Source organism: Marmota flaviventris, chromosome 2 (genome assembly GCF_047511675.1).
Source record: "Marmota flaviventris isolate mMarFla1 chromosome 2, mMarFla1.hap1, whole genome shotgun sequence".
NCBI lineage: Eukaryota > Metazoa > Chordata > Mammalia > Rodentia > Sciuridae > Marmota > Marmota flaviventris.
In genome coordinates this window covers 30,475,437-30,495,950 of record NC_092499.1, presented here as the reverse complement: position 1 = coordinate 30,495,950, position 20,514 = coordinate 30,475,437, and the positions used below count along the sequence as shown (strand labels likewise).

The window sequence follows — 20,514 nt, the reverse complement described above, 5'->3', positions numbered from 1 at the left end:
AGTCCTACAATAAGAGGCGTGAGGGAAAGACTCCCACAGATGGGAGCCAGGCTGCTATGCAATCGCAGGTCCTAGAAAGGGGACCACACAGCTAATGTCAAAATCAAGAGGAGACCCAACTCTGCCTGTTGCCCAAACTGGAGCGCTGAAAGGGAAGTCAGAGAGCTCAAGGTCAAAGGACCTGGAAGTCGAAGACCCCTGTGAAGTTCCCCCAAATGATCCCCCAGTGAAAACAGCCAGAGTGCTTCCTTTTGTTAAGTCAGCTAATGAGTCTCCCTGGTTCAGGGGGAGTCAGGAAAGACAACATTCTAGAAGGAGGACAGGGTCCATGTCCATAGGTAGATATGATCTGTAAGATGCTGCTCTGAGGCACAGTGGATTCCAGCTCTGAGATGCTTTCCAGAAGGCCAATGAGAGAAAGGGGGCTTGCTGGTGGCTCCTAATGGATGGGAAGATGGGATGAGGGTGGGGGTATGCAGCTACCCTGGCAATGTCAGGGCCCACATAGCTGTGGTTCTGCACACTCCCTAACCACTCGGACTCTGTGCCAAATGGAAATGGGCCTTGTTGGAGTCATATTTGGGCAGGAACTCTCCAAAGCCCCCATGCTTGGCTTACTATAGGATGGTCACCCTATAATCGTATCCCTACTCTAGAAAACATTTTTGTGACCTATCATCAGTACAATAAGATTGAAAATAATGTCACCAGCTGCCCACCTCTACTGCCCTGCCTTTGCCTATATACAGGTAAAGAAGAATATTCACAGTGCTTAATGATTAGGAGAGGGTGAATTAATCAATTCGTGTCAACCAGGAAGGCGATCTCTGATAGTGGACCACAGGGGCCTACAGCCATGATCCCACCTTCTCCAACATCCTCTTTTGATGACTTGGATAGAAATACAAATATACCAAGCCTATTCCAAGATCCATGCCCCGAAGGTATTGCTCATGAGGTAGATAATGAGATTATTTTTGAAAAGCATCTCTTTCAGCTGGAACGATGGGTCGAAAACAGCCAGGTAAAATTTAACCAGATGAAATTGATGCTTAGAAATAATTCAACTTTACAATTATAGGATGGCGTTTGGAAGCCTTCATTGTAATCCAAGTTAAAAAATCAGGGTGTTGTGTTGTAGTTGACTACAAGCTTAATATAAGCAAAAGCAGGATGAGGCCACTTAAAAAAAAAGCGATTTAGTTTATGATATAGAAAGCAGAATAATCGAAGAAGAGAAGAGGGTTCCCCTGCTCTGCACTAATCTAAGCTATGTGGAGCCTTGGTTTAAGCCCCCACGTCCCTTTTAACCAGGATTTTAATAAACTGCAAAAATATGGAAGTGAATAACTGGAGTGAGTAAAGGGACCGAGGAAGCCAGGTTACGAGAGACTGGAGGAGACAGAGATGTCTGGCCCCCCAAGCAGGCAGAATGCCCCCCTGAGGTCTATTTGCATTTGTCTTTCAGAGTGAGCTGACACTTCTGGATTGTTCCAGGGGCAAAATTCTAACAAATGTGTAGATGATACGAGGAAAGTCACTGTACTAAAGAATGTTCTCACGGTAGCAACTGCCCTAGCCATTGCTACCCTCACAGCAGTGGAATATGCCACCCCACGGAGCAGCAAGGTCCCCGGCCTAACATTTAGAAGCTGAGTGGTCAAAGATATTGTCAAGCGGGTTTCGGCTCTGGATTCCATTATCTCTTCCGACTGGAATTCTATGCTGCATTAAATATTGTGTTCAGCAGTTTAGAAGGTATGGAAAAGGAGAGTGGATTCTAGGGAGGGAGTTGGCTGAGACTGGAGGAGGGGCACCCAGAGGATTCAGATGAGACTCTGCCTTCAGGGAGCAAAACCAAATGATGTCACACCGGAAGCAGGGGAAACTGTCAAGAAGTGGAATTACTGCCCTTCACATGTCATCCTTGCCTTTTTTTTTCTCTTTCTCTCTCTCTCTTTTAAAACCATTTGCTGCTGCAGCAGCTGAGCCCTGGGCACCAGGGCTCTCTGCCCTGCATGCCTAAAAGGAGGTCAGCAAATAAAGGACACAGGCATCCATTGGCACAGGGAGACTGACCTGCAGTGGCCATGTTCATGGGGCACCCTGGCGCTGGGTCAGAGGACGCCTGACCTGTTTCAGTTCCCATCCAGAAGGTTATTCTGTCGAAAGCACAAAGATGACCAAAGTCGTTTGCCTTTTACCCCATGCCACTTGCAGATTCCAGGTGGACAGGCTGATATGTCAGCCACCTCAGCCTGGCCAGGAACAGAACCTGCCCCAGAGGCCTCAGCCAAAAGAGGACTTGCCCTCCCTGGCCTCCGCTCCTCCCGGACCCTGCCTTGGGGACTCATCTTCAACCCAACTCCAGGGACGGGAAGTAAGGGCTTTCATGTCATATTCTTTTCAGCTGTCCTAGGAACCAACTTGATCGCAGATGACACTCCCGCCTCTCTCAGGCTTCACCAGGGCTGCTTTCAGCTCATAGCAGGATTGTATAATTATGGTGATTACAGCGTATGGCTTTTTTCTCTCTTCATCTTTTGCTTTCAAATTCGTCGAGGCCTCTTATTAAACATGGTGATCTTGGTAAAGTCAGCAAAGTTTTAATAAGACATTTTTAAAAACTAAAGAAAGCCCCGTCAGAGTTGATGGTTAATGTGTTCTCTCAGACATTCCTTTAAAGCCCTGTCAGATGCAGTTAGTGCCTGGGTCTAAAAAGGGGGAGAAGGGGATACAGGGGACACCTGTACTTATCTGCAGGGCTGCAGAAGCATCGTATGCCATGCCTCTGACCTTTCTCTTTTGCACCAAGAGCATGGTGCATGGAACCCCCATGCCTAATGGGAACAGACAGACTGTCAAGCAAGGACAGGACACCCGGCCTTACCATCAGAGCAGATTAAGTGGAGAAATGAAGACGAAGCATCCAATACAAAACTCAACCCACCTTGTGATCTACAGCACAAGTTGTAGGTGGATTTTACCCTGGATGATGCTGGAAGTTTCCAGGGCTTCCATCACTCCATTATAGAAAGGAATCAACCAGAAGCCTTGGTGGATCAGGATCCAACAGTCCTGTGGTTGGTGGAGGCTTCCTTGGTAATGATATGGCTTTAGACCCCATTATTTACTAGTCCTCAATCATAGCTTTCCTGAATAATTCCTAGGTCTATAGGACATCATGCAGACCACCAAGAAGGAGTGTAAGTTGGGTGATAGCCACCAGAGCGCCCCATCTGCCCCCCAGCTGCTTTGTCCAGGTTTGGTGTCAGAGTTCTCATCATGTCCATGTTCCCCAGGGATGACAGAGGCAACCGACAGTGAGGGTGTCTTGTTCCAGCAGGAGTGTGTTTTGAGACACCCCTGAATGGGCCACTCTCATGGGTAGCTGCCCTAAGCCACCTAGATTGTTCCTTACCCTGACTGTCGCCAGTTACCTGCAGTTTGGTCACCAAAAAGAAAGGAGCTGGGTTGTGACTGAGCTGCCTCAACCACCTCGAGTCAAAAGTCAAAAATGTGGCTACAATATACCCCCCAACTGCAGTCACCTCCCCTGCTGCTTTGCCTCCTGAGAACATTGTCCCTTTCGTGCCCATAGAAATGCAGACAAGTGAGCTAAGTTAGAGACAGGCAGCCCCAGTGGAATCCCTACTTGTCCACCTGATATGGTATAAGACCCTGGGGACAAGTCGCTCACACGCCTACTACATGGAGTAGATGCCAGCACTAAAGGAGGACATGACACTGCTATCACCTTTTGGGAGCTCACCGTATTAGACCATGTCATGCTGGACTTATGGTTCCTTTTTTTTTTTTTTTTTTTTTGGTGGTACTGGGGATCGAACCCAGTCCCTGAGCTATATCCCTAGCCCTTGGCTGGTTCTACTCCAGCTCTACCTCTTAGTTGTATGACATGAGCAGCTCCTCAAAGCCTTAGTTTCCTCATCCTTAAAAGGGACATAGAGCAAATGATGATGTGGGAAAAAACTACATAACATGCTTAGCAGACTTTGCAATGTATGTGCTCAGCAAGTGTGGCTCTTAGTCTCATTTTCATCATTATGATGTCATTTGCAATCCAAGCTTAGCTCTTCACTTACCACTTTGTTTAATTTCCAACAACACTCTGCGAGGTGGGTATCACTGTATTCATTTTTTGCAGTTGAGGATGGTCAAGTGGGTATCTCATTATGACAATATGTACAAAGTGCATTTATTACAATGATTGACGTGGCAACTACTCAATATATGAGAGCCATTATTATTATTATTATTATTATTATTATTATTACTGTCCTAGTTTACGGTTGACTCCGAGAGCTAGTTTCTCTGCTTTGCTCAGGAATAGGGGGACACTGGTGCCCAGCAGGCCAGCTTCTGTCCTATGACTGATTTCTCATGACCCCTAAGCATGTCTCAGGTAGCCTTGGGAGCTGTAGATCCTATCAACCTGGAAAATAGAAGAACCACGGGTAAAATGTTACATATGTTGCTTGCCAGGAATTGGTATTTGGCCTCCTACTAAGGTTAAGGACTCTGTGAAGCCTTCTGCTTCCACACACAGATCATGAATGGTTCTATCCATGATAACAGCATAAAATGCAGTTTTCCAACTGTAGCCCTCTGTATGACAGCCCCATTCCCAGGAACACTCGCCTCTCAGCTGTCTGCCTGCCTAGAGCCACCCTGGGCAATCTAATCTCACTAAGTCCAGTTGCTCCCTCTGCCAGATAAACAGAGGTTTCTATTTTTTTAAGCCACTTATTACATAGCGAGGTTGTTGGAGGAATCTGAAACAAGTGACAGGGGATGCTTTGAAATCTCTCAACAAACCAGACCCCTGGTGTGTGTACTCCTACTGCCTGTAGCACTGACAGAAACAGCAGAAAGGCCATTTGCACTGACACGAGTGGCTTTCTCCTGGGGAGAATTTAGTTTTTGAATATGTATTTTGAGGTAAATGCTTTAAGTTTGCAGTACTTGAAGTCAAAGATCGTAGAAGCTGATGTAAAACCCCATAGCCAATCACGTGGCTGCTTAGGCAACTTGCATGAGATGCTTACGTGAGTACCCATGGTGTGAACATGCACATGAGCGTGTACACCTGTGTATACACCTCTGCACAGGTGTGTGCACAGGTGCATGTGCCACCTGCCTGATACACACCTGGTGTTCAGTGTATGGGAGATGTGTCGCCATACACTGCAGAACTGCATGTGCCTCTGCTTGGACTGCATGCTGCTGCAGCCGTGTGCCGGGGCAGGGGCTCCTCTAAAGCCACAGGTCTTCATGGTTTCAGCTGGATAAGTTATTCTTCACTTCCCTTCCCCAAAACACAATTGCCTAGTGCTGCTGGCGCAGAGTCAGAATGGCCGCTGCATTTCACCCCCGAGGTGGCTTCCTTCCAGCAGTGGGTGAGTGATCCCGGCGTCCGCACACTCTCTAACCTTGGGGATCCTTCTGCATAGAAGGTGCTCCAAAATCCAGCAGAGATGACCTGTCTGTCTGTGGCCTTGGCTCTACCCACAGCTCCTGTTCTCATCCCATGGTCCCACGGACAGTCAGCGGTACCCATTTCTTGGTGTCTCTATTTTTTCTGCCCAATTTTGCATTCATGATTTTTTTTTCCTTTGGAAGAAACAAGGAGCTGAGGAGGGTCCAGAAACAATGCCTGTCCTAGGAACAGCGTGCAAATAGCACCTTAGTTATTGATCCTGTTGATCACGTCTTCAGATTCCCATTCCCTAGCAGAAGAAGACAGAAATGCCCACTTCCATTCAAGATGTTTTTAAACCCAACAGCAGAATCCTGAGGCTTTGTCTCCCAGCTAAATCTTCCCCTTTCCTCTTGCTCTGAGAGCCCTGGGTTAAGTCCTGCAAGAAACCTCACATTTCTACATACTAGATTACCAGCAGGGAAGAAAGCTGGGAAACTGCCCATCCACTGTCCCACAGGGACCCAAAACATCTCAGCAACATGTGGAAAGAATCTGTAGGGAATAGGGAAGTAAGCAAGTTCTCTCTGCAGCTAGGAATCCCAATGACTCAGACCCAAGTGTCGATCCAGGCATCTCGAAAATGCTGTTCAACCTGTTCCCTGATATTTTTCAGTTACAAATGCATGTCTCCTGAATGCATCCTGGTGGTAGGAAGGAGAGGGAAATGAGCCAGTGCTCTTTGCATATGCATCCTAATGAACTTGAACATTCACTGTAGTGCCCTTTTTTGGAGGGCAGTGGGCAGGGGGGTCAGCAAGTTGAATGCCTGTGCCTTCTAGCTCTGCCTTAGCTAACTTAACCAGGGGTCAATGCACTTGTTTGCAGGATATGGTAGAGTTAGAATCCTCATAGGTCCCTTGGAGAATTGTAGGCTGCCAAACAAGTAACTTTCTTTAGCTGTAATGTCCACAATATCAAATAACTAAACTTCAGCTGCACACTCTCCTGTAGTCATAGTCAAGGGTTACTTAGTTGGGGGAAAGTAGCATCAAGTTGTTGCCAATAGCAACACAGTCATGTCTCTCTTTCCTTGAGTCTTTTCATCTTGCCTAATTTGGAGTGAACCAGCACTTAGATACCAAAGTACATTTGGAGAGGAGAGAGGAAGAGGCAAGCATTGTGTGGGCCACATGCAGGCATGCTACTGAGGGGCTCTGCAAGCAGAATGCACCCCTCCACTCCCAAGGCCACTAAGTATTGACTGCAAGCTGAGGGTAGAAAGGGCAACAGGGTTTGTGCAGTTGGGACAAGTGGAAGGAGAGAAGAGAGATCGGGTGGAAACGTGGGCATTTTCACTGCAGGCGATGCAGAGTAGCGGGGACATAGAAAGGCACAATTTGGGAAGGAGGCCTGGGAGTCTGTGCCTGGGCATTCTGCCACCAATGTAGGGCTCAGCTGCTGAGCCCTTGCCACTCCTGGCACCCCTGCCTGGTTCCAGATTTGTCCCTGCACAGCTGGAGAGACCAAGGAGAAAGGTCTATCATAACTGACCCGAACTGACAGGCAGAAGTTAGCCTCGGCAAAAAGTCCTGAGTGGTGAGGCCGATGCGGGCAGGAGTCAGGGATCAGGAACACCACCCAGAGAGGACGTGTCCCCGAATCAGGCACTTGACCTAGAATGGTTTGAAATTGGGTTAGTTCTAGTTGCAATAAGGCCACTCTGCCTGGCCCACCTTGGAAAGGTACATGTCATACCTGCTTCCTGTTCTGCCTGGGAGGGGTAAATAGGGAAGATCCCAGAGGCAGCAGGCGCTAGTAACACAGGGCAGTAAAGAACAGCAGCTTTCCCTGACCTGCCCAGCAGTCCCTGCTAAAGATCTATCTGTGTGCACTCCGCCACAGTGACCTGCAACCCAGCTCAGTGCTGTAACCAGAAGCTCCTTTCACCAGACTCATAGCCAGAAGGGGGCACCTCCCCTGTCACAGGATTTCCAAATGTGGTGAGAAGCCCCAGGCAGAGCAGAAGCTGCCTGAGATGGGCAAGTGTGCTCAAGAGCTAAAATCTCTTTTTCACCCTGCATTGCCCAAAAGCTGGCACAGTGTAGGTGGGCCAGGAAGAGATCTTAAACGCTGAGTGTTTCCATCTTCCTCCTCCCTGAAGTCACAGCCCATGCAAAGCAGGTGAAAGACTTCACAAAGGCCAACCACCTCGGTTCAGCCACAACTAGCTGTCTGCTCTCAGGCAAGTTCCTGGAGGTGTATTTGAGTCTGTTTCTAGTGCACTTAGTGGGATTAAAGGAATATTTAAGCAGCAGGGGTGTTGTGGACATTAGCTCAACTGTTTGTCAAATGCCTTTTTGCTTGACACGCAATAGCTGCTCAGAGGTCAGTCAACTGGCACCTGTCAGCTAACCTGTGTCCCTGGTGATGGGACCATCCCCATCCTGCTGTCATCAAGGTCTAGAAGATTTGAAGAGAACACTTGCAAAGGGAGGTACACAAGATATCAATGTCACTCAGTTGGGGAAGAGTAAGAAATTAAAAAAATGTCCTGGGGGATAAGGAGATACATTGGTCCTTTTACGTTAATTCAGATAGGAGGACTGGCAACTTGCTTTTCCTAAGTTCAAAATTTTTAAATAATAATAAAAAAATCACTGGTAGGTATTGGAGCAAGGTATCTGAACGTGCTAAAGGTCCCAGTGACATTTTTGTGGGGAAATTGCTTTCAGATAATGTGACTTCCAGGCAAATTCCATATTCCTACCATTTATATGGCAAAACCTGGTTGTTTATATCCTCTACATATGATGGGCTGTTTCAAAAACAACCCATGAGTTTTATCCTGATCCTCTTTCTTATTTTTTAAAACAGATTCAGGTTTAAGTATACGTGAATATAGAGTGATTTTTTTCAGCCAGTGAAGTTTCTGATATTAATTCAATTTTCACCATCCCTTGATTTTTTTTAAAAAGGGGGTGTTGTTTTATGTTTGTGCTACATCTTATAAAAACTCAAATAAAGAGAATATTTTAAAACAAAATAAAATGCCCTTCAGCCCCTGAGAGAGATCAGAAAGCTTGGTGAGGACCCAGGAGAAATACAGACCCCAGGAATGAATCTTGCCACAGGGCTTCCGCCCCAACTCACTGCTAAAGGGCGAGACAGCCAGAAACACCCGCCTCTCCCTTCTGATGCTGCTCTGGCCGAGCTCTGCTGTGGATCAGCCGTGTGTCATGTCTGACTTGTCCCATTACCCAGTTTTCCCATTTCATCCACACCACCTTGCTTCACAAAATGAGTAGGGGGTGATGGGAGATGGAGAGTTGGACATGTTTTAGAGCAATTCTGTATTAAGTATGGATTTTCCTGCCCCCTCTGCCAGAGTTCCTTAGACCCCTAAACCATCCCAAAAGGATGTCCCTCTCTCTCCCCAGTCTTAAGCATCATGGAGAAAGGAGATGCCATAAGCCTCATACTTACCATTTAAACTGTTCCTTTTGCCTTGCTCAGTGGGGAAGGGTCACCAAGAGCACCAACCCTCAGAGAGTCACCTGATGAATTTAGGCAGGTCTTTGTCTTCTCCCTTCACCTTCTGAACTCAAGCCAAGACTCTTACCTTTCTGCCTGGCTCTTGAGTTCCAGACTGCTGTTCTCACCTAGCCCTTCTAAGTCGGTACTACTATACACGCACATCCTTTATGAATGTGAGCATGATCTAGCTACTCATAGGTCACCTTCAAATTCCTTGAAAGGACAACCCATCTCCAGAGCCTCCCAATATTTGCCTGATGAAGTCACTTGGTGAGCTCTATTCAGCAAAACACCTTTTTTCATTAGCAAGGATGAAAATTCCTGGGCCTCACACCAGGGGGATCCGTGTGGATCAGCAGAGACTGGAAATAGTGTTCCAAATTAGTTTTGTTGCAAGTTCCAGTTCCCGTAGCAGAGGAATCTGGGTTACTCCCATACTGGAGGAGAAAGCACTGAATTTCTCCAAAGGCAAAGATGGGCTCAGCAACTGAAAAAGAGTAAGAAGTGGGAAGTTCCCAGGCAGAGATGTGACAGCTGGGATCCCCCGCCCCAATCTTTCTTTCCTCCTTTTGAGGTGTAATTACATACGGTAAAATGCACAGATCTAAAATATATGGTTCACTGAATTGGACAAATGGATACACCCATGTGATCTACACCCTATCAACCTAGAAAATTCCCTCCTGCCCGCTTCCAATCAGTCCCATCCCTTTTCCCCAGAAGCAACCACAGTTGATTTCTATCCTCAGAGTTGCTCAGATTTTGACTTGATGCATTTGAGTTCTGTCGCTTTGGTCTTGGGTCATCTGAACAAATCAGCAAGAGAATCTCATCAGCAGTTCCAATATGTTTATTCCCTTACCATTGAAAAGGGTTCTCTCTGAGCCCCTAGTGTTTGGCTCTGCTGCCCCCAGTATGCCATCTGACCCCCAGGGTTACTCTCTGAGCCCAGTCCTATCCCAGTCCAAGAGTTTAGCCCCCATCTCGCAGGTAAGTAAGTGTCGAAAGTTCTTGGTCACGGGGATTGTGCATGCTTTGTTGATTAATATCTGAAAAACGCAATGCACAGGGCCACAGCATGTCCAGCAGCATGTTGATTTTCCTTAAAGCCCTGCACAAAAGGGAGCAATTCCTTTTGTGTGTTTCCTTTCAGAAACAAAGGATTCCATGATCACCTTCTTCCAGGCTTCTAGCCATCGAGATGGCCACAGAGCTGAAATGATTAGTCAGAGTGGAGGGTGGGAATTGAACGTGTGGGTGTTTGTAAACCTAGTACTAAGCCCTGTGGTCCATGAAATTGAAGGATCCCAAGTCCTATTGGATTACACTTTGCCAAATGTCTCCAAGGTGAAAAGCACTTTGACTGTATGCAAAGCTTTGGTGTCTCTGGAATGTACCTTCGGCAGCTCGGTTCTTAATCACTGTATATTTTTTCACTTGGACAAAGGCTGCCTGCTAATAGCATTTTCCACCACACTCAGCTGCTTCGTTCAGCGACGCCAAGGCCCTGGGCTGAGCTGGCTGCAGTTTCCTGGCACCATGACCCATTCCCAACTGACCAACACTGAGGAACATCATGCATTCACACCCTGAAAAAAAAAATGCTCCCTCTGTAGCTGTGCAATTGCCAGACACAGGCGGAGTTACCTCTCTCCTTCCTGAGCAGTTCCTTTAGAACCATCCAAACTGGAGGCAGGGATGGAGGAGAGGGGAAGGGAGAAAAGAGCCCTAGGAGTGCAGGCGGTACCCTCCTGTCTCTGGGCAGAACAGGTGCCTCAGGAGCTGCCTGCAAGCCCCCATGGAGATATCCACTGGGGCAGCTCATCTCTGAGCACAGGTAGCCTCTGCTCAGATTTCCCTTTGATCCCTGAACACTACGGGAGACTCAGCTCTTCAGAAGGGAGGCTGCTGCTGAGCTAGTGGGATTGCAGGATCTCTTCCCCCAAAGCCCTGGGCCAGGCATCTAGCCATGCCTGCGTCCTGCATGATTAACTGCCTCCCAGCCCGAGCCTGCCCTCACTCACCCAGGAGGTCACAGTGTAGCCAGTAGATTGCAGCTGGGCTGAGCTGCTTCCCAAGCTGCCCGGAACCCGCATGACCTCCATCTTTAGCAGCAGAACTGGCATTTGGTAAATGCGTGAGTGCAACAGTGGGGAGAGGGAGACAGAAATGCCAAGCCACAGCACCCAGATTGATGAGAGGTTGGGAGCAATCTCAGGAGTGGCCCCTGGGCTGGTCACCTGCACCATTCACCTCTGAAGTCCTGGGAAATAGAAATGGGGGGAGGGGAAGGCAGTTGCAGGCTGGCCACAGGTCTTTGGAGTCAGCTGTGAGGCTGAGCTCCTGGACTGTGATAGGAAAAGATTAATTAGCAACTCCAAGCCCAGCCCAGCCCTGTCTGTGAAGCTGGGAGGAGTTAAGGTCAGGGGTGCCTCGGGGCCAAATTCACCTAGAACAGATAGACACATCATCCTTCAGAAATAAAATATCCAGCTCCCTCTCCAGCCAAAAATGACCTCACTAATGAGGATGGAGCTGCAGTGAGGGTTTGGGCAACTAGTGAACCTGATTTTCCTTGTCTCTAGGCTTTGAGCATACATATTGGCAAAAGACACTTATTCAGAAGAGTTGGAGATTTTTCCTCCATATCTGCCAGTTAAATCAGAGCCCCAAATGAAATGCCATATATAGCAAACCAGAACATATATATATATATATATATATATATATATATATATATATATATATATATATATATATATATTGGGTACACACTGTGTTGTTTGTGGTCCTGGTGGAAGATAGTTGGGAGAAGAAGGAGGAGTTGGTATTAGGTGTATAGCAATAAGCAGGACCCAAGAGGAAAGCAGAATTCTTAGATTCCTTTCATAGGAGCAGGGATGGGATGAGTGATAGGGGATGGAGGAGCTCACCCCAGGAGGTCCCTAAACTCACTCTGTCCCAGTGAGGACCCCCCCCCCCCCCCCCCCCCCCCCCGAACACCTTCCCATGCTTCCTGCCTTGGGGCCTGCACCGAGAAAGCATCTTCATTCTCAGGTGGACCAGCTGGATGACAAATGCCTCACCCCACACTCCATGTAAGAAAGGTCACTCAAGGAGTGCCATTGATTCCAGGGACTGGAGGGGAGGCCTTCAAGGCCAGCCTCTGCCTTCTAAGAGCTATTGTGGTACCTAACCTGCTGTAGACAAAGAAGTAGCCATCCTGCTTAAAGATTCTCAAAGACTGATACAGAAACCCTCCAGGATTTTTTAACAATCTGATTTTAAAAATCCTTAGCCTAGTATAAACGTATCCTGCTGCAGGCTAAGTTTAGTGTATTTTAAGATTCAGATAAGGTTGTTGATGGGGAGTGTAGGCGATTTTTTTCTTTTCTTAAGATAGGGTGAAAAATGAAAAGTTTTTGTCTCACTAGCAAAAATAGGGAATGAAAGAAAGGGGAGGGGGAAAGAAGAAAAGAAGGAGAAGGAGATGCAGGTTTTCCTGTAGCTCCTGAGGGCAGTTCTGTTTCTGTCTAAGCACCCATCTGTGCCATCAAAATTCTCAGCCAGCCTGGCCGTGTCCCTCTGTGGAGACCTAAGCCAGATGACATGTTGTCCTGCATCCAGCTAACTCCAAGCCTGTGTTGTTCATTTTTAGATATGCCCATTATCCATCAATTCATCAATCAGCAGGTTTATCGAGTACCCTACCAGGCTTCACAAACCTGATCAATTTTTTTTAATTACATCCAGCTTACACGCAGCCAAGCCCAGTCATCTAGATGAGCTTCCCCGCCCTGCTTGGAAATGAACACGAGGAACTGCTGGCCCCTGCAATGTCACGACCAAGCCCCACAGCCCTTGCTGACAGGGGATGGTCTGCTACCCTTTGCAGATGGCGATGGTGTCGCTGACCCACTGTCAATAATACTATGATGAGTTTTGCGTATTCTCCTAGACGCGTGATCTATTTACTTGGGTCCGGCCCCACTGCCTGGACCTATGCCCAATGAGATATAGATTTCTGAAGAGGGTGGGCCAAGGAACAGGTGCAAACTCTGTCAAGGGAAGTGAACAGCAACTGATCCTCGTTCATCTGCTCAGCCTCCCTTTGGTGTCCTGAATCCCCTCCCAGACCAGAGGCTCCTCAACCATGTCCCCAGGACGTATAGACAGTTGGACTCTCCGGGACATCTAGGCCTCATGCACTGGGCCTCATGGTCCAGTGTATTATCTTAGCTTTTGAGAGGAATGGCCACATAGGTTATAAGCAGAGACTTATAGGCTTCCTGACATGGGGCCAGCAAACTCAGCCTCTGGGTATCACAGGTGGAGAGTTGAGACCATAAGGAGGCAGCAGGAGTCCACTGACCTGGCACATCCAGTGGTTCTGAGTCTCAGCAAATGTCCCTGTCATTTTCACAGTCCCAGAACCCATCCCCAAGAGGACCCAAATCTTGTGTCTATCCTACATTTCAAGCAGGATTCATAGATCTTCTGTGTTCCCAAGACTAGTTAATTTATTCATTTCTAAGTCACCCAGATCCATAACCACCATTTATTTGGATCAACCCACCCTTCCTGACCTCAGTATTCCCTAACCCACCTTTTTCTCCTATCCTGCTTGAATAAAATCAAGTTCAGGGGCAGCCCACAAGCATTAAGAGGTGCTCTACCCCAGGGTTTAAATGCCTGGATCTTTGGTAAGTAAAACTTCTACACTCCCAAAAGTACCAGCCACACACCCTCACTCCCTGAACCTGCCTTGCAGTCCTGACTTTTCCCACTATCCCCAGTTAGGATTCCCATGCTAGAGACCCCAGTCAAACTGGTCAGTCGGGTTGGTGAGTTGTTTGGCCTCTATGGCTTGGGCAGCAATTAATTCACCTGTCTGGCTCTCTGTCTCTGTCCCTCTGTGTGTGCGTGTGCACCTGTGTGTGCCTCTGTGCCTGTCTCTCTGCAGGGAAAGTCGCTGGCGGGCAAGCGCCTCACCGGCCTGATGCAGTCCTCCTGAGTGTCCCCACCACAGGGCCAGGGCCCGGGCCCTCAGAGCACACGGGCAGGCGGCGGCGCTCCACATCTGCGGACAGAGTTTCCTTGCGGGGAGATTTGGTCACTGTGAAGGAGAAAGAGTGAGGGCCATGGAGGGTGATGGTGGGGAGACTTGGTGGGTGAACGGGGACACCAGGAAGCGTCCACAGACCTGGGCCAGCAGGGAGAGGCTCCTGTTTACACCCTCTTCCTTGTACAGTTGTGCGCCAACACTCCATCGACTTGGAGGCCCTGTTTCTAACTGAGTCAGGAGAGAGCAGCTCATGGGATTCCTGTCGGACTATCACTTGAGATTATATTCTTATTATCCTCACTCCTCCTGCTGCCTGGGGGAGTCACACCCGCCAGCAAATGCAAGAGGAGCAAGTGGACCCTGGGCACGTCCAGTATTATGCATCGCCCCTCTCTGGTGCCCCCACAGGGTGCACCTTCGTCACAGCCACCATGACCCTCCCCACAACCCCCGACCCCGACTCTGTGGCCACCTGGGTATGACCAACCAGCACCAGGCCCAGTTCCCACATAATATGTCCAGATCATGTCTTCAGTGCGAAGGCGACCTCACCTCACGTGCTTTCCACCCACTTTGAGACCAACTTTCAAAGAGGTCTCCACGGGTGTGGTGGCAGCCCTTGGGTCCCATCAGATGTCTCAAGGGCCCAACACTGGAGGATGGGAGAGCACTGGTGCAGATGGAAGAGCGTGTTGATGAACAGCCATGGAGGTTCTGATGACCATCTTTTAAGAAAATCATTATTTTATTTTTCCTGTCTTTGCACCCTTGCTCCTTGGTTTGTTCCCTCACATTTTACTTAAAATAAACACGGCCGTGAACTTCAGGGGCCATTGGGATTCTCCCCTCTGGCAGCCTCAGGTGGAAGCTAGGAGGGCTCCGGCCCAGGAGGTGGCCAGATTGAGACCTGGACACCCCTAGATGGTGGCATTCTGGTAGGCACAGCCAGATCCTTGCTGGGTCAGGCGTCAGTTGTTCCTGAAGCTTCGCCAGAGTGTGTTATGGCAGGTCCAGGCCAGGGCCATGTGGTTCCCTTCCCAGTCTCAATCTGAGGGCCAGCCAGAGCACTCCTGTCATCTAGGAGAAAGCAAAGCCTGAGAAAGATCCCCCGGGTTCCTTGTGTGAGTGTACACATGTGTGTGTGCACGTGTGCGTGCGTGCGTGCGTGTGAAAATGACTTTGCCAACGTGGCTGTGAGGACGTGTATATAGAGCACCGAGTCAGGTGCCTGACACATAGTAGGTGCTTAGCAAATGGTAGCTAATACTGTCATCGTCGTCACTGTTGTTATTGTGATACCCATGAGACCTGGGGCAGAGCTGTATTGAGCAAGCTGTTTCTGAATTCAGACACTCAACCACCCCTACCTGCTACGACGATCCTCCTTTGATCTATTTTTGGCCACAGGTGAAAAAAAATCTCCCTTGGGAGTGTATAAACAGAAAACATAGAAGGAAAAAAGTGATCCTTGGTGTTTCTTTACTCATGCAGGAAAATGCACCAGCTGGTGACCAAAGGCTCATTGGATCGCCATCCAGCCTTCTGGGTGCTTCCCTATGACCCCTGACCTCCGAGTCCTGTCTTTATCTGCTTCCACACAACCCTGTCCCCAGACCCCCACTCTCCCATCCCTCACAGTAGAGCCATCAGGAACATTAGGAGTCTCCATTATGGGGTATCCTCATGGGTTCTGAGCACCATGTCTATCCTCCCTCCCGGCTGTAGTTCTTCTCTCTTCAAGATACAGGAAATTAGAAAGATGACATGTGTGGGGTCCTGAGAAAGCTTTCAAAGGGGCAAGACAGACCCAGATTCTCGGTGGGCACACCCACACTTTCAGCACCAAGCCCGGCACTTTGCAGATACTTGGTAACTACCTGAGTAAATGAATGTGATGAAGCCTTATCTCAAGTGACAAGAGTCTAAAAAGGGGCTTCTTTCCACTTTTTTAAAATCCCCTTTTTATTTATACACACTTCCTGTTTCAGAACAAAGTTATGGTCCAAGTTCATTTGCACCCAACATTGTCCCAACTGTGCTGATAGGGAGGCATGTGGACAAGGAGGGTTCCCAAGCAGTGGGCACCTTTGTACCTTCAGTTATTCAGGGGAAGGGGTCTGGCTGCCTTCTGCCCCCCCCCCCCCCCCACAGGCTGCAGAGGACATCCTAAGTCAGGCTGTAGACAAGGCAGGGTCAGCTTCCTGGCCATGACTTCTGTGCCCCTTTCTTCCTCCCAATTCTTAACGGTTGCTCCTGAGCTATGCTGGCCTGAGAATTGACCTTCACCATGAAGGTCCCTAAAGGGCCCATCCAGAGCCAGATGGACTGTGGCCCTGAGATGGAACAAGCTCAAGGATTCTAACCACCTTGGGGACATCCAGAGGGGAGGACAATGACAGCAGAGGCTCCACAGAGGTGAGGATACCTCAGATGGATTCAAACCCAGAGCAATAACCCCCTAATCCTCACCTTTTTTTTTTTCTTGGCAGAGGCAGGCATGGTCCTGTGACCACCACCATGTGCTCCTCAGTAGATCAAACAGGGGAAGGAAGGAAGTGGGACAGGCTGCTTCACCCAAGTTTGCCAGTCCAAGGCCAGCCTACCACTCAGACCTTTTAATGCAGGGATTTAGAAAATCGGGTCTTGGCCAGTTCCCCATCGGTCTGGTGGACATAGCCAACATTCCAGACTAGGTTAAAGGTTTGAAGGTAGTTTTGTAGCCAAGCAGATTCTCTGTCCCATCCTGTCCCCTAAAACCACCTGAGCTTCCCTGACTGGGCATGGCCTCTGGGCCTAAGATTCTTTCCCCTGAGGGTTTGCAGGGTAAATATCATTTTGACGGACCATGGCCAAAGTATCAGGGCAGCCTTAGCAAGTGACCACCAACCCCTCCAGGCAAGACACACGGGCCCCAGGGATGAAACATCTGAATGAATTAACCTTCCCTGCCTGGGAAGAGGACAACAGGTATAAACGCCCAGTGGCAACCAGATGGCCAGACCCAAGCAGCTGGAACTCTCTGGGTTGGGGGAAGGCTCCTGCTCTCCCAGAAAGTGATGTCCCAACTTTGTCCTCCTGGGAAGGTGTTACAATACCCCAGAGGCCCAGCTGCCAATGCAATTGACTGGGCCTGGGTTCCAGGTTCTCCACTGCTGAGTGGTCAGTACCAGGCCAACACCTCAGAAGGGCCTCTTGCAACTCTGGGTTGCTAACTGACTAGCTGAACATGTAGGGACATGCTCAGGGGTTCTCCCCTATCAGGATTCTTGGTATGTTCAAACTACCTCACCAACAGGACACTGACCCAGGAGCCTGCCTCCCACCTGGCTCCCTTGCTGGTTTTTGGAAATGGATATTTTTCCTAAAATGCATCCTTCCTGTTCTGTTCCAAATGCACAGGCTTCAAAAGCCACCACCAGGAAGCCTTCCCAGAAGGTAGAAAGAATTGAGGGCTATTGGTCTTTGGGTCTTACAGAATGTAGAAGCTGGGAAGCCCTGGGCTGGGGGAAAATAATGTGCCATCACTAAAAAGGATCTGGCTGAGATGAATGTGTAGCAAGGACCATGAAATAGTCAAACAGTGGCCAAATTAATCACTAATAACTCGCCACAGGAACCTCTGAAGGGAGGCCTGTGCTCATGTAACCATGGCAACAGCAGACGCCAGCAACTTACTCATTAGTGCCACCCAGTAATAAGGCATCCCCTGGGCAAGACCAGGGGCCATAAAGTAGCAAAGTAGCAAATGTAGCAATAAGGGGCCCAGGGCCCCAAAGGGGCAGGGCCTAAATTACTAGGGCTCAGACCTCTCCCTAGCCCCTGTAAGGGCTCAGAGCCAGCTGCTGCCAGCTGTCTGGGGAGAGGAGGCCCTGCACACCCCAGGATCTGACCTGTATTCTATGCCCATTCACTGCATGATCTTGGACACATCGGAATGGCCTCCTCATAGTGCATGTGGTTCTCATTAGTTTATTTTTCTGGAATTTGGGGATTGGACCCCAGAACCAAACATGCTGGTAATAGTTTTAAAATAAATGGCTTGAACCCACTACAATCTAGCTAACTCTGTGTGACTCCTTGGTTTGGCTGTTCATTGGGCAGGATTTATTTCTAAGGGGAAAAACAAAAATCTACCATTCCTCCCACCCTCTACCGTGCCCCGTTATCACATGTGTGGGCTCCTGTGCAGAAACACACACACACACACACACACACACACACACATTCTGTTTCCCTCTCACTCCCAAGGATGCTAGGCAGCTCAGAGAAGCCAGATCATTCTGCTAGGTTGGGATAGCAGTGTCACCAGAAGGTTGAAGCCCCAACTTCCACCGGGGTATCCTTGGCTGGGTGGTCTCCATGTCCCACTGTCTGTGCTCAGGTTCAAACCCAGTGGCCACTCTGACACCACCTTAAATAAAGTCTCGGGATTGAAGTCCATTGCATACAGACGGTGCTCTTTATGGGGAGTCTTGGTTTCCTGAGCGACAGACAATCTCATTTCCCGCTAACACCAAAGCAGCAGGACTCCGAGAGCCTGAGAGTCAGGCTGACAAGAGGAGGAAGAGAACAAAGTAAAAGGGACTCTCTATTAATGACGAGGCTGGCACCTAGCAGCACGCTTCAGTGGCTGGAAATTTTGCTCCTGGAGGTAGAAATGATTTCAGAGGCATAGACATGGGTCTTCAGTCACATCTGGATGGGAGCCAAACTCTCTCAACCCCGAGACACCTCCTTGAGCAGAACTTCCTGCTCTACAAGGTCAAGTTCAAGGTCACACCTGCCTGGAGTCTATAGTGTGTCCCACCGTTAGGTCCTGGCCTATCCGCAAAAGAGCCACGCTTCCCTGTCCTCCCGGCCATGGCCACCCCTCCTACCCAGCCAGACCATCTGGCTTCTTTCCAGAATATTTGTTTAGCAAGTTGTCACTGTGTGTGCACACAATCCTACAGACCACCAAGGACAGAGGTCTGCTTTTATGTCAAGGGTAGTGGAGGACATTTGGGGCTGCCACTAATAACCCAAGGGTGTGGGGGAGCCACCTTCACGGCTTCCTCTCTCCCTATACCCTCTTGGGGACTTTTGACCTAATAGGCAGGAGGCTGTCCTTCCCCCTGGGGCCAGTTTCCAATTTTTCTTTGAGTCTCAGCCTCTGAAGGACCTTCTGGGCCTCTGATTCTAGGAGTCTCCTGACATGTGGCAGCCTCTAAACCCAGGTGGCCCTTGGACACACAGGTCCCCTCCCGAACTGACAGAGCTCTGCCTCAGCCTGCCTTCCTCAGCAGAAGCAGCCACAGGAACTGCTGACTGCCCTCAGTGCAACTCCCCAAGCCTGCTGCTGGGGTCTTTCCCTTCACCCAGCCCCCCAGCACCTGAAGTGGGGGTTACAAGATGTCCCAAACCCCACACCCTGAGGGACAGCCCCTCCCGTCCCCACTCTTGAGGAGAAGCTGCAGAGTCTGGTTTATTTTAAAGGGGCCCGGGTGAGCAGTACAGCTCAACATGAGCTCCATTTACAACAGAGCTCCTTGGTACACTGCTACTTCAGCCACCTCAGAACCCTGGAGCGGCCCTGGCCAGGTCTGGCTTATTTCAGCCTACAAAATGACAAGACGGAGAAACAGCCCCTAATGGCAGAGACTGACCCACACACCCTCGTTCTGGGCATTTGTTTACGCATTTGTAAAAACAGTAATGAGAATTTTGAAATCTTACAGTGGCTGTGAATTAATATAGAGGGCTTAACCCCTGCCTGGCACGTGGCATTTCTGAATTGAGGCTGGTATCAGCTAGTGCCAGGTCTGAGGTAGGCACTGGGAATTGGTGAAGGTAGAATACCTCAGCCAATCTCTGACAGTCAGACAGCTTCCCCTCACACCCTGGCCCTTGGGTGCCAGCCCTCCTCACCAACCCGGAAGTGGTGGGCTTTTTTGGCCTGTGCAGGCAGCAAACTCCAGGCCCTGCCTGTGACAAGCCCCTGGCTGTCCCTTCCCAATAAGGTCCCAGTTCCCTCACTGACACTAGGATGGCCTCGATTAATGCCCCTACAGTAGGCCTCAGTAAGGATAGAATGGGGGAGTGGGGGTCTCCCTTCAGACCTCTATGGTAGTGGGCACAGCAGGGCTCGCCGCACCCCCTCTGGATGTCCATTTGCCCCACAGGGCTTGTGGTCACTTCATTGGGATCTGGATTCTGAGTTCTTGGTCAGAAATATTCCATTTCAGGACAGGAACTGAGAACAGAAACCAGGTTGAGAAGCTGGGCAAGGCCTCCGTCCTGGGAATGCCCAGGACCCCTGTGGACACACATGAATCTCCACGGAAAGAGGTCCCTCTTTCCTGAAATGTCCAACCAAGCAAATGAAGCCTGTTTTTCCTCTTTGTCAAAACTGTCATCATGGAAAGACGGTTTTCAGTTGGGGAGGGTTGGGAGGGTTAGTGAAAGAAAAGTCAAAAAGTGAGTCAGACCCCTAGAT

At 49.2% G+C, this 20,514-nt stretch overlaps 1 protein-coding gene across 1 annotated transcript in view; it reads left to right on the top strand.

Moving 5' to 3' along the window:
* Rgs6 (regulator of G protein signaling 6) overlaps positions 1–14,277 on the top strand; it is a 564,395-nt gene extending 550,118 nt beyond the window's left edge. The window contains exons 17-18 of the mRNA XM_034635914.2: positions 5,351–5,417; positions 13,938–14,277. Coding sequence (XP_034491805.2) covers positions 5,351–5,417; positions 13,938–14,110 — 240 coding nt within the window. The 3' untranslated portion in view covers positions 14,111–14,277. The remainder of the gene's footprint in view (positions 1–5,350; positions 5,418–13,937) is intronic.
* The last annotated feature ends 6,237 nt before the right edge of the window (positions 14,278–20,514 follow it).